Consider the following 12,650-nt stretch of genomic DNA (forward strand, 5'->3'; position numbering starts at 1 on the left):
ATGAATGTCAGGAATTTGAGATTCATACACAAGGAATCGATAGGCGCTACTATTGTATACATATCCTATGAAAATGCAATCAACAGTTTTTGGTTAAATTTTTACCTTTTTCAGAGTAGGTACGACTACATTGGCAAGACACCCCCACACTCTCAAATATTGGTATGAAGGTATTCTTCCTTTCCATAATTCATATGGACTTTTATCTTGCTTCTTCCGGGGTACCTTATTTAAAAGGTAATTCAGAACAGCTTCCCCCCACATGTTTTGTGGTAAACCGGAACTCAGTAACATTGCATTTGTAGTGACCCTTACTGAGATCACCTACTAAATAGAACTTAGGCATGTAATTAACTTAATCAAACAGTAAATCAGAAATAAACTGCGAAAACCATAAACAATTATACAATTCCAAGAAAAGAAATCTGTAAATATCCGAATAGTTTATACAGCCAAATCGAAAGCTGAATCCACCCAAAACAACGAAATAAAAACCTAGACGAAGCTCCAGCTGACCAAACACTGCCTAGCCCCTCTTGGATCCACCTGCCTCGTCCAATCGCAAACCTGCCCCATGGAATAGGGTGTCCAGAAATACAGAGTACGAGACGTGATCATAAAACGCTCAGCACGAGAGTATGAGTATCCATGCATGCAAGTGAACTCCCTATAGAATCGAGGTCAAAGATCAGATAACAAAGACAGACTGGACCCTGGTATGTAGCACGTTGTGCCTTCGCTTCAGAAAGTGGCTCACATACCGAAATACTAGTGGATACACGGGACCCAAATCGATGGAAGTCCATCCACTAACAGGATAGGGTAAACCCTACTAACAGACATCTCAATAGAGATAGCTCAAGATGTAAATGTATGCAGCATAAAATCATGCAGTCACATAATACATGCATACTCAGTCAGGATATCTCGAACAGTACTTTCGTACCTCAAATACTAGGCGCGCTCTACCAGCTCTAGGTCTACGCCTATAATCCGCACTACACTGCCAAATGATACTAATATCATTAAAGTACTCTAAAAGCCTTAACTAGGCTATTGCATACTCCTAAATATTTTTAGAAAGCAAAAGCTATACCTTCGTCCGTCGTTAGCCCTTTGCTGTCGATTGCCTCAAAACTAGGCCACAGCTCCGCTACGACGCCTGGATCGCTATGCCACTTCCGGATTCCCAATGGGACGCCTAAAATTCCCTAGATCTGAGTTAGAAGGCTAAGAAATCGAGAGAGAAGAGATGAAAGGTGTGCTCAAATGTGAGCCTCGGCACCCCTATTTATAGACAATGAACGTTGCGTCCGTTCTTCAACGTTGCGTCCATTCTGCCTGATGAACGTTGCATCCGTTCACCATCGTTGCTTCCGATGGTGCCAATGACACATCAAGTACGTAAGCAGTGACGCATTTCTGATGGCACGAACGTTGCATTCATTCTGAGAACGTTGCTTCCGTTCTGCCTGACCCTCCGGACCATTTCTGATCATTCTGGGTCTAATCCTGGGCTCCGTTAATCCATTAGAAGTCTTCTTAATCATGTTTATTTGATTAAATAACAGTTAATCACTAAAACTGGGTTTGGGATACTACATTCTCCCCTACTTAAGATATTTCGTCCTCGAAATTAGATCTTAAGTACCGAATGTAAAACAAGGTGCAGAAACATTCTCTTATTAAAATTGCAAAAATTACAGAGTTTACAACTGAATACAATTCGAAAATGAAATCAAAATAACTCAGGATGTTCTGTACGCATCCTGCTTTCAAGCTCCCAAGTAGCTTCTTCAGTACCTCGACGCTGCCACTAAACTAAAACCAGAGAAATGACTTTATTCCGCAAGACCTTATCCTTATGATCCAGGATACGAATAGGTCTCTCAACATAGGTCAAATCCTTATCTATTTTAACTTCAGACCGCTGCAAAATATGAGACTCATCCTTCACATACCGTCGCAACAGAGATACGTGGAACACGTTGTGAATACTGGACAGATGCGGTGGCAAAGCTAGCCGATAAGCCAAATCGCCAATGCTCTCCAAGATATCAAACGGACCGATAAATCTGGGAGACAACTAGCCCTTAAGGCCAAATCTGAGAATTATGCGGAAAGGTGAAACTCTCAGAAACACTTTCTCCCCGACATCAAACTACAAAGGCCTACGCTTGGTATTAGCATAGCTGGCCTGTCGATCCTATGCAGCCTTAATCCATTTCTTGATTTGATCAACAATGTCTGCTGTCTGCTGGATTAACTCCGGTCCTTCAGCCTGTCTCTTCCCCACTTCTTTCCAGAAAAGTGGAGTACGACAACGTCGTCCGTACAACGCCTCAAAAGGTGCCATACCAATGCTAGTATGCTAGCTGTTGTTGTACGCGAACTCAATCAAAGGCAAATGATCCTGCCAGGATGAACCAAAATACATAACGCACACTCGAAACGTATCCTCCAAAGTACGGATAGTGTGCTCTGACTGACCATCTGTCTCCGGATGATAGGCAGTACTCAAGCTGAGAGTAGTGCCCATCGCACGCTGAACACTCCCCCAAAACCTGGAAGTGAACCGGGGTCTCGATCGCTGACAATGCTCACAGGCACTCCATAAAGTCGAACGATCTCCTGAATGTACAACCAAGCCATACGATCTACATTGTACTCTCGGATATAGGAAATGAAATGAGCTGACTTGGTGAGTCGGTCCACCACAACCCAGATAGCATCACAGTTCCTCGAAGATAAGGGCAAATGGGTCACAAAGTCCATCGTGATAAACTCCCATTTCCACTCAGGAATAGGCAGACTGTGAAGCAACCCTCCAGGTCGTCGGTGCTCTGCCTTGACCTGCTGACACACCAAACATCTCGAAACATACTGATACACGCTGCGTTTCATCCCCTTCCACCAAAACCGAGTACGTAGATCCTTGTACATCTTGTTGCTCCCCGGATGAATACTCAACTTAGTGCGGTGCACCTGAGATAAAATCTCTCCCTGCATATCTTCATCCCCCGGAATCACAAGCCTACCAGACAAACATAGAAAACCATCTGACTGATAGTGAAATCCAGACGAGCTACTCTCGTTAACTAGGCGAGCTAAACGCTGGGCCTTCGGATCAGACATCTGAGCATCCCGAATCCTCGAATACAAAGCTGGCTCAGATAGTATCGCAAACATCTGGATACTCAGCATACCTTTCTTATGCTTGAAGGTATACCCTGAAGAATAAAAATCACTGATCGCACTAGACATCGAACAAGTCTGAAGTGCAGACAGTCGCACCTTGCGACTCAAGGCATCAGCAGTGAGATTAGCAGCTCCTGGATGGTACTTAATCTCTCAATCATAGTCCTTAAGCAAATGCATCCAACGCCTCTGCCTCATGTTCAACTCCGCCTGAGTGAACAAATATTTGAGACTCTTGTGGTCGGTAAAGATCTCAAATTTCTCGCCATACAAATAATGACGCCAGATCTTCAAAGCGAACACAATAGCTGCCAACTCCAAATCATGAACTGGATAGTTGTCCTCGTGCAACTTCAATTGTCTACGTATGCTATCACATGCCCATTCTGAGTCAGGACACAACCTAACCCCTGAAGAGAAGCATCCGTGTACACCACATACCCTCCAGATCCTGACGGTAATGCCAACACCGGCGCAGAAGTCAACCTTTGTCGAAGCTCATAGAAATTCTCCTCGCACTCGGAGGACCACTCGAAATCAACACCCTTGAGGGTAAGCTGCATCAATGGTCGAGCTAGCTGAGAGAAGTTCAGAATGAAACGACGATAATACCCTGCTAGACCCAGAAAGCTACGGATCTCAGCAACCGTCGTTGGACGCGACCAATTAAGAACAACTTCAATCTTGCTCGGATCAACAGAAATCCCATCCCTGGATATGATATGGCCAAGAAATACCACTCGATCCATCCAGAACTCACACTTGCTCAGTTTGGCGTGCAACTGCTCATCCCGAAGAGTCTGCAGTACCACTCGCAAATGAGAAACATGCTCTTCCGCATTACGCGAATACACAAAAATGTCGTCAATGAAGACCACGACAAACTTGTCTAAATACTTCCTGAAGACACGGTTCATCAGATCCATAAATATAGTCGGCGCATTAGTCAATCCAAATGGCATCACTAGAAACTCGTAATGCTCATAGCGAGTACGGAATGCAGTCTTGACTATATCCTGATCTCGGACTCTCAACTGATGATACCAAAATCTCAAGTCAATCTTGGAGTAAACCGAAGTGCCCTGCAGCTGATCAAACAAGTCATCAATACGAGGCAAAGGATACTTGTTCTTCATAGTAACTCGGTTCAGCTGCCGATAGGCAATACACAACCGCATAGACCCATCCTTCTTCTTCACAAAAAAAACAGGAGCTCCCCAAGGAGATACATTAGGACGAATGTACCCCTTGTCCAACAGATCCCGTAACTGATTCTTCAACTCGCGCATCTTTGACGGAGCCAGACGGTACGGTGCTCGAGAAATAGGAGAAGTACCAGGCATCAACTCTATGCCAAACTCAACTTCCCTAACAGGAGGAAAACCCGGAATCTCATTTGGAAATACATCTGGGAATTCATCCACAACAGGAATGCTCTCTATCCCAACGCTCTCAGCGGACAAATCAACTGCATAGATAAGGTAGCCTTCCCCGCCAGACTCTAGAGCTCAACAGGCTCTCAAAGCTGATACTAAAGGCATCGGGGGTCGCGCTCCCTCACCATAGAAAAACCAGCTCTCACTCCTACCCGGATGAAAGCGTACTAATCTCTGATAGCAGTCCACTGAAGCTCGATAAGTAGTCAGCATGTATGTCCCCAGAATACAATCAAAGTCATCCATCGCAAGAACCATGAGATTCGTTACCAGAATGTTCCCTTCGAACTCTAAAGAGCAACCCATCACTAGACGCTTAGCCAAAGCAGATTGGCCCGTCGGAGTAGAAACAGAAACTACTATGTCTAGTGCAATGCATGGTAACTTATGCCTCTTAACAAAACGTGCAGAAATGAAGGAATGAGATGCACCAGTGTCAATAAGTACGATAGCAGGTATACCATAAAGTAGAAATATACCTGCGATGACCTTCTCATTCTCCTCCACAGCCTGATCATGCCTCAAGGCGAACACCTTGCCAGAAGCCCGCGGTTTCAAATGAGAACTCCCAGCAGGCTGTCCCTGCGACCTCTGCTGAACGGTAGCCTGAGAACCAGATCCTGAACCAGAACCGCCTCCCCCAGACTGTGGAAAATCCCTCCGGAGATGACCAACCTCTCCACATCGAAAACAAGCTCCAGAAGCTTTGCGGCATTGGTCGGTCGGATGGTTCTTCCCACAATGATCACACTTGTCCTTCTTCCCAAAACGGACAACACCAGCAGAACCAGACGAAGAAGAAGTAGATCCGGACTTCTTGAAAGTCTGAGCACGGGGAACCAAAGAACTCGCAGGCCTAGACTAAGAGAAAAACCTGTTTCGCCGAATGCTATCCTCCGCCTGGTGACAATGGCTCACCAAACCCTCGTAGGTCATGTCATCGCCAACCGCCATACGGTCATGGATCTCAGGTTTAAGCCCCTGAAGGAACAGATTATACTTCATCTCAGAGCTGTCGGAAATCTCAGGGCAATAAGACAACAGATCAAAGAACTTCTGCTGATACTCGTCAATAGACATGGCTCCCTGTCGCAGACTCAGTAGCTCTCCCGCCTTCGACTGTCGGAGTGCAGAAGAAAAATACAGATTCTGAAAATCTGTGTGGAACTCGGCCTAGGTGGCCACTCCTCTCGCCGTAACAAAGGGTGCAGAAGTAAACCTACACCACCTATGGGCTCGCCCATCCAGAAGGTAACCCAGTGTCTCCATCTTCTGATCCTCAGTGCAGTGGAAAGTCTGGAAAGTCATCTCCATGTGGTCAAACCAGTTTTCCGCATCCTCTGGAGACTCGCCTCCAACCAAAGGCTTATGACCCATCTGCAAGAACCGACGCACACTGAAACGATCCTCATCACGTCGACGATGATGACGCTCCCGATGACGCTCACGATCATCGTCTTCCCAGCGTCCACCTCCACTACCATAGCTACTCTGATCATCGTAGTTCGCCATCTACAAAAGTACCTCACGGTTATCTTATGCAGAATCTAAATTCCCAAGAATACTATGCATGCTCTGATACCATAAATGTAGTGACCCTTACCGAGATCACCTACTAAACAAAACTTAGGCATGCAATTAACTTAATCAAACAGTAAATCAAAAATAAACTGCGGAAACCATAAACAATTATACAATCCCAAGAAAAGGAATCTGTAAATATCCGAATAGTTTATTCAACCAAATCGAAAGCTGAATCCACCCAAAACAACGGAATAAAAACCTAGACGAAGCTCCAGCTGACCAAACACTGCCTAGCCCCTCTTGGATCCACCTGCCTCGTCCAATCGCAAACCTGACCCATGGAATAGGGTGTCAAGAAATACAGAGTACAAGATGTGAGCATAAAACGCTCAGCACGAGAGTATGAGTATACATGCATGCAAGTGAACTCCCTACAGACTCGAGGTCAAAGATCAGATAACAAAGACAGACCGGGCCCTGATATGTAGCACGCTGTGCCGTCGCTTCAGGAGATGGCTCTCATACCGAAATACTAGTGGATACGCGGGACCCAAATCGATGGAAGTCCATCCACTAACAGGATAGGGTAAACCCTAATAACAGACATCTCAATAGAGATAGCTCAAGATGTAAATGTATGCAGCATAAAATCATGGCATATAAATCATGCAGTCACATAATACATGCATACTCAATCAGGATATCTTGAACAGTACTTTCGGTCTACGCCTATAATCCGCACTACACTGCCAAATGATACTAATATCATTAAAGTGCTCTAAAATCCTTAACTAGGCTATTGCATACTCCTAAATATTTTTAGGAAGCAAAAGCTATACCTTCGTCCGTCGTTAGCCCTTTGCTGTCGATTGCCTCAAAACTAGGCCACAGCTCCGCTACGACGCCTGGATCGCTATGCCACTTCCAGATTCCCAATGGGACGCCTAGAATTCCCTAGATCTGAGTTAGAAGGCTAAGGAATAGAGAGAGAAGAGATGAAAGGTGTGCTCAAATGTGAGCCTCGGCACCCCTATTTATAGACAACGAACGTTGCGTCCGTTCTTCAACGTTGCGTCCATTCTGCCTGACGAATGTTGCGTCCGTTCACCATCGTTGCTTCCGATGGTGCCAATGTCACATCAAGTACGTAAGCAGTGACACATTTTTTATGGCACGAACGTTGCATTCGTTCCGAGAACGTTGCTTCCGTTCTGCCTGACCCTCCGGATCATTTCTGATCATTCTGGGTCTAATCCCGGGCTCCGTTAATCCATTAGAAGTCTTCTTAATCATGTTTATTGGATTAAATAACAGTTAATCACTAAAACTGGGTTCGGAGGTACAAGGTTCGATTCTTGGGGAGGCCAAAAACCCACTGCGAGTGAGGAGGTCATGAGTGCGATGCCCGTCGAACCATGCGATCCGAGCTCATGCTATAGGCTGGGTCCGAGCCCATGCTATAGGTTGGGGAGGGATGCGGTGGAAGGACGTGAGTCGTTACATGACATGTCAAACTCGAATTAATTTCTATAACTAAGCATGGCAACGGAGCAGTTCTGAGACGGGTTTGGCCAAATCCGAAACCCGCCCCGCATTCCTTTGGGGCTGCCCCGCCCCGTGAACCTGGAGAATCAATTCGGTTTAAACCCGCTGGACCCGCCGTCATTTATATAAATTTAAATTTATTAAATAAAATTTTTAAAAGTTTAAAATGTAACAAAAATTTTTAAATTTAATTTTTAAATTTATATTAATAATATTAAGACAACAAAATATTCTCAGAAATTGAAATGTATCGACTTATATTTAATTAATAATTATTGACAAAAAAATTTAAAATGATATATTTTCAAATTAAACATATTATTATTATAAAAAAATAAATTCATTTTAATCCAAAAGTATTATGCAAATTATAGGTATAGTATTAATTTTTTAGTATAAAAATATAATTATATATTATTAATAACATATATATTTTATATTTATGTATATATATTTTGGCGGGACGAGTTCGAGGAGAGTTTGGTCAAACCTGAGACCTGCCCCAGACCCGTTTTTAGGCCCGCTTAGTCGGGTCTAGACCACCCCGCCGGGATGGGTTTAATACGGGGCCGGGTTTAAACCCGACTCATTGTCATTCCTAACACTAAATCCGACTCATTGTCATTCTTAACTCTAACCAAGCAGGTATCATGAGAAAATAAAGAATTTAAAAGACTTTTTATTACAAGATAAAGATGTAAACTTTTTATATCACATTTTTAAATACATTTTTTTTCGGATCAATTACCCGACGTACGGCTGGGCGGCATACCAAGCTCCACCTAAAATTATAATATTTTTGCTATGTGAAAAGTTGAAGAACAATGGAAAGCCCATGCATATTGATTTGCTGGCTTAAATGGGCTGGTATCAAGTATAAGGAAAGACATTATAATCTGGACCTCTCAATTCGCCTGGGCTTTATTTGGACCATTTAATAGTAAAATCGAGATGGGCTTTATTTTATCTATTCACCTGACATTGAATTCAATAAAGTATAGACAATGTGCAGTCCTCCAACCGTCACATTCGTGTCAAATAACATTGTTGTAAGAATATTATTGAAGAACTCAAAAACACTTTAATATTATTTAGCCACACACAAGTTGTAATAATATAATCATTGGTAACATGCAACGAGTTGAATATACATAGAGTCATATGAAAAGATTTATTTATTTATTTTAAAAAAAACTAGTGAAAAGATCTATAATATCTAATTATTGCATCATGATTATAATAAGACTATATATTAATACAATGCGTTAGTTCATCCAGCACAGAACAAGCTACTGATGATCCGAAATTTGGTGTAATTCCATTATTAAGAATTTGGGGTCGTTCCACATGACATTATTGCCCACTATCAATACATACATCCAACCGACTGTTACGATACAATTGCCAACTTTATTTGGATTTCCAGAGGATTCAGCATATTATATATTCTATATAAAGTTGGTGTTATCAAGATTTCAAAATTGAGTAGGGCGATATTCACTTAAAAATATGCAAATCTTATAACTTTCTTGAATATAGCTATCTTTTAATTTCAGTGTCATTGTTGCGATAATTTTAAGTAAGAAAATAGGAAAGAAACGGTAGTTAATGCAATTTTATACTTTCACTAATCATATTAAAATCAATCATCATTTGAATAATTTTGGTCAAAATTTTAATCGAAGAGGAGTGGTGGCATACACGATTACCCGGATCACTAGCACCGACGAATCGAGGTGTAACAATGTGATTGGATCCTATTGTTTGAGCTTATTGGTCCCACGCGTTTATTTACAACTGTAACCAAAAAAAAAAAAAAGAACAATTCTTTAAAAAAAAAAAAAACAATAACATTGAACCGGGGACAAAAAAATCTGACCGCAGGATACTAAACCATCCAAGTCAACTGTAAGAAAAATAGTCATCATAACATATATTAATTTTACAATTATTTGGCGAAGTGTAAACTTATTTTCTTTAGTTGGAATGGCAAATTTCTTGGTGAGTTTGGGTTCTACGCAGAAAAAGTAGAATTGGTAGGGTTTGTGGATATATTTTTGGGTATATGAATGTTATTTCAATTTCAAAATGACCCGATGATGATGATGAATTAACAATTTTTTTTAAGAGAAAAAAAAAACTCAAATTCCATCATTCATTCGGTCACTCTCGTTCTCCTTCCAATTTTTCAGTTATTTGTGTCGAAAATATTTTAACCATGCTCAGTCATTGCACGTTACTGTTTTTGGTCAGCTAAATTAAAAAAAGCATCACCAATATGTGATCAATAAAAAATAATTACGTAATCTGGGGAGGATTTGGTCCGGGTCATGAAGTTTAGTTTTATTTCTCCTATATAACAACAATTTTTTGAATAAACTAATTGCATAAAGTTTATTTAGTGTGATTAGAATGACTATTATGATTTACATGGATCCATCCAGTGTGTAGATCATTAGCAACAAATTGTTTTAGAAAATCATGGTTTGGATGAAGTAAGAAGATAAAACAGACTACTATCACTCTTTATATGATATATATTATAATATATAGGTCCTTACCTACTCACATGAAGTAGGGCCCAGTACAATTTTCTCGAGCCCAACCGAACCATTTTCCCAAAGTTTTTAACTATTTATATCCCTCTCTATCTCAAAACACATCCCCCCCAAACACAAGCACAAGCATGCACCGGCAAACGGGATTTCTGCTCGCCTTCATCTGCGTAGCAATGGCTACTGCCGCCGCTCAGTCTCCGGCTTCTGCCCCAGTCGCTATCCCCGTTACCCCCGCTGCTTCACCTGTTGTTACACCTCCCCCAGCTTCAGTCCCCGTGAGTTCTCCACCGATTATTGCACCGGTAAGTCCGCCTCCAGCTGTAGCGCCGGTCACCTCCCCACCCACTCCCGCTCCAGTTCAGTCCCCACCAGTGCAATCTCCGGCTCCAACACCCCCGGCCAAGGCTCCACCTCCTAGCAAAACCAAGGGCAAAAAGGCGCCTGCTCCTGCGCCCAAGCTACTTGGACCGCCAGCGCCACCGACGGGATCTCCCCTACCAAATGATTCCCTTTCTCCTAGCCCGACGACAGCTGCTAACGATCAGGTACGCCTCGCCAAATCTTCTGCATTTTCTCAAAATCCTAGATGATATCATCGTTGTCTGCCAACGCAAGTTCAGGTTGAAATATCAAAAGTTAATCTGAAGACAAAAAAAAAAAAAAAAAAAAAAACAGCATGTTTTTTCTTTAATAATGTCTTCTTTTTATGAGCTTGCACTTTTCTTCCATTATTTGAACAACAAATAACTGTGGTAATGTTTTCACGGACGTCTCGGTCACGTATTTTTTGAACTAATTAATTAATCATTTTATGCCATAAATTTAAAAATAACACACTCAAAACGATTCCATTAAATATTTATGAATCATGCATTTTATTGTCAGAGTTTGGACACCCAGCCTAGCTAGGTCTAAGTCTAATGAACGAACATGCCAACTTGTCTAGTGAAATTATAAATAAAAGTCCTCTCAAAAAAAGAAAGAAATTATATATAAAAGTCTTTGTGGCGCAAGATACGAGGATTGGGGTGACCCTGTCCATTCCTACCCTCTCTCCTCTGGATGCGCATATTTCTAGTTTTGCAGTAATATAGTATCACTGTGTGTAGCTAGTACTGTCACCCTATATCATCGTCAAAACTACCTACGTACGATACAAGAAGTTGCAGTACTATTTACCATTCCATGCTACCAGTTAGCTAGTAGCACATGGGCTCATTTGTTAGATCTAATGTTTTTTTTTTTTTTTTTTAAAACGCGAGATCCTCTTATAATTAAGACGACGTCCAAATCTATTTTCTTTTTTTTAAAAATCATATTTGCAAAAGCATGGAGTTTTACATTGACCGGTCGAGCAGTTTAAGTATGTATTTTTAAATAACAGCCCGTATATAATTAGAAAGGTCTTAAATGGAAAATATATATATCGTCACGCATTGTTGCAAAAAATTATTGTCGATGTGTGATTTGGTTATTAAACAAACAGAGGTAATGATTATATAAATTGACGGTGAATGGAACAACATTGCAGAATGGAGCAGAGAAATTGGTGGTCATGCAGAAGCTGCTTGGAAGTTTGGCAATTGGTGGAGGGGCCTTGTTCGGTTTAATCTTCTTGTTCTAGAGAATCACATGCCTTTCTCAATCTTTTGATTTGCCCATTTTTAACATTTGAATTTTGGATTTTGGGGCTTTATTTCATTTGGATTTTGCCTCATTTGCCACTTATTGTATTCTTTGGTACGTAGGGGCCAAAATTTGACGGGAGTCTTATGTTTTCTTTTCATTCATCTTTGGTACCAATATTTGTTTTTATATATTTTGTCCATCATGCTTAATTTGATTTAATTCATTGGATGTTATGTTCCATGTTGTAAGACTTTCGTACCCACATGTTAAAACTTGAAGTCTAATTAATTTTGGAAATTTATTCTAATTCTATAAACAAAGTTTAGTACAAAGGGATATTTATTTTTTGGGGTCTAAGCAAGGTTTTTATGATAATTGATAGTTCAATAGCAATAATTAAAAAATAATTATTGGATCCAAGCAATATCAGTAAAGAATTGGCATCTGCATTTTACATAGAGATTGCAGTTGTACTCGATTAACTGTCAATTGGCCCTAGGTGTATGTATATATCTAGTAATTCGTATTTATTTTTATATGTGAATTCTATATATGATTTTTTATGTAATCCCTAATTCCTTATGCAAAGATGAATGTTGATTAAGGATCATAATGAGTCGGGTTCGGATAAGATTTCATACTTTCGTCTTCATCCCCATTTATTATAGAGCTATTTGCACCAAATATCCCTGTGAAATATTGAAAAACACACTTCATCTCTGTGAAATTTTAATAGGTATCTCAAACCCTGATGTTTTAT

At 41.0% G+C, this 12,650-nt stretch overlaps 1 protein-coding gene across 1 annotated transcript; it reads left to right on the top strand.

Annotated features, from left to right (window-relative positions):
* Nucleotides 1-10,378: 10,378 nt before the first annotated feature.
* On the top strand, nucleotides 10,379-12,123 carry LOC140892940 (uncharacterized). The gene is made up of 2 exons (XM_073302004.1): nucleotides 10,379-10,806; nucleotides 11,793-12,123. The coding sequence occupies exons 1-2, from the start codon at nucleotides 10,390-10,392 to the stop codon at nucleotides 11,883-11,885; spliced, it is 510 nt and encodes a 169-aa protein (XP_073158105.1). The 5' UTR covers nucleotides 10,379-10,389; the 3' UTR covers nucleotides 11,886-12,123.
* The last annotated feature ends 527 nt before the right edge of the window (nucleotides 12,124-12,650 follow it).

The sequence above is a fragment of the Henckelia pumila genome, chromosome 3 (assembly GCF_033568475.1).
Source record: "Henckelia pumila isolate YLH828 chromosome 3, ASM3356847v2, whole genome shotgun sequence".
NCBI lineage: Eukaryota > Viridiplantae > Streptophyta > Magnoliopsida > Lamiales > Gesneriaceae > Henckelia > Henckelia pumila.

Excerpts from the sequence above, each read along its gene's own strand:
- LOC140892940 (XM_073302004.1), top strand. The coding sequence starts at position 10,390 with ATGCACCGGCAAACGGGATTTCTGCTCGCCTTCATCTGCGTAGCAATG. Across the intron at positions 10,807-11,792 it reads CGACAGCTGCTAACGATCAG|AATGGAGCAGAGAAATTGGT; the intron begins GTACGCCTCGCC and ends ACAACATTGCAG.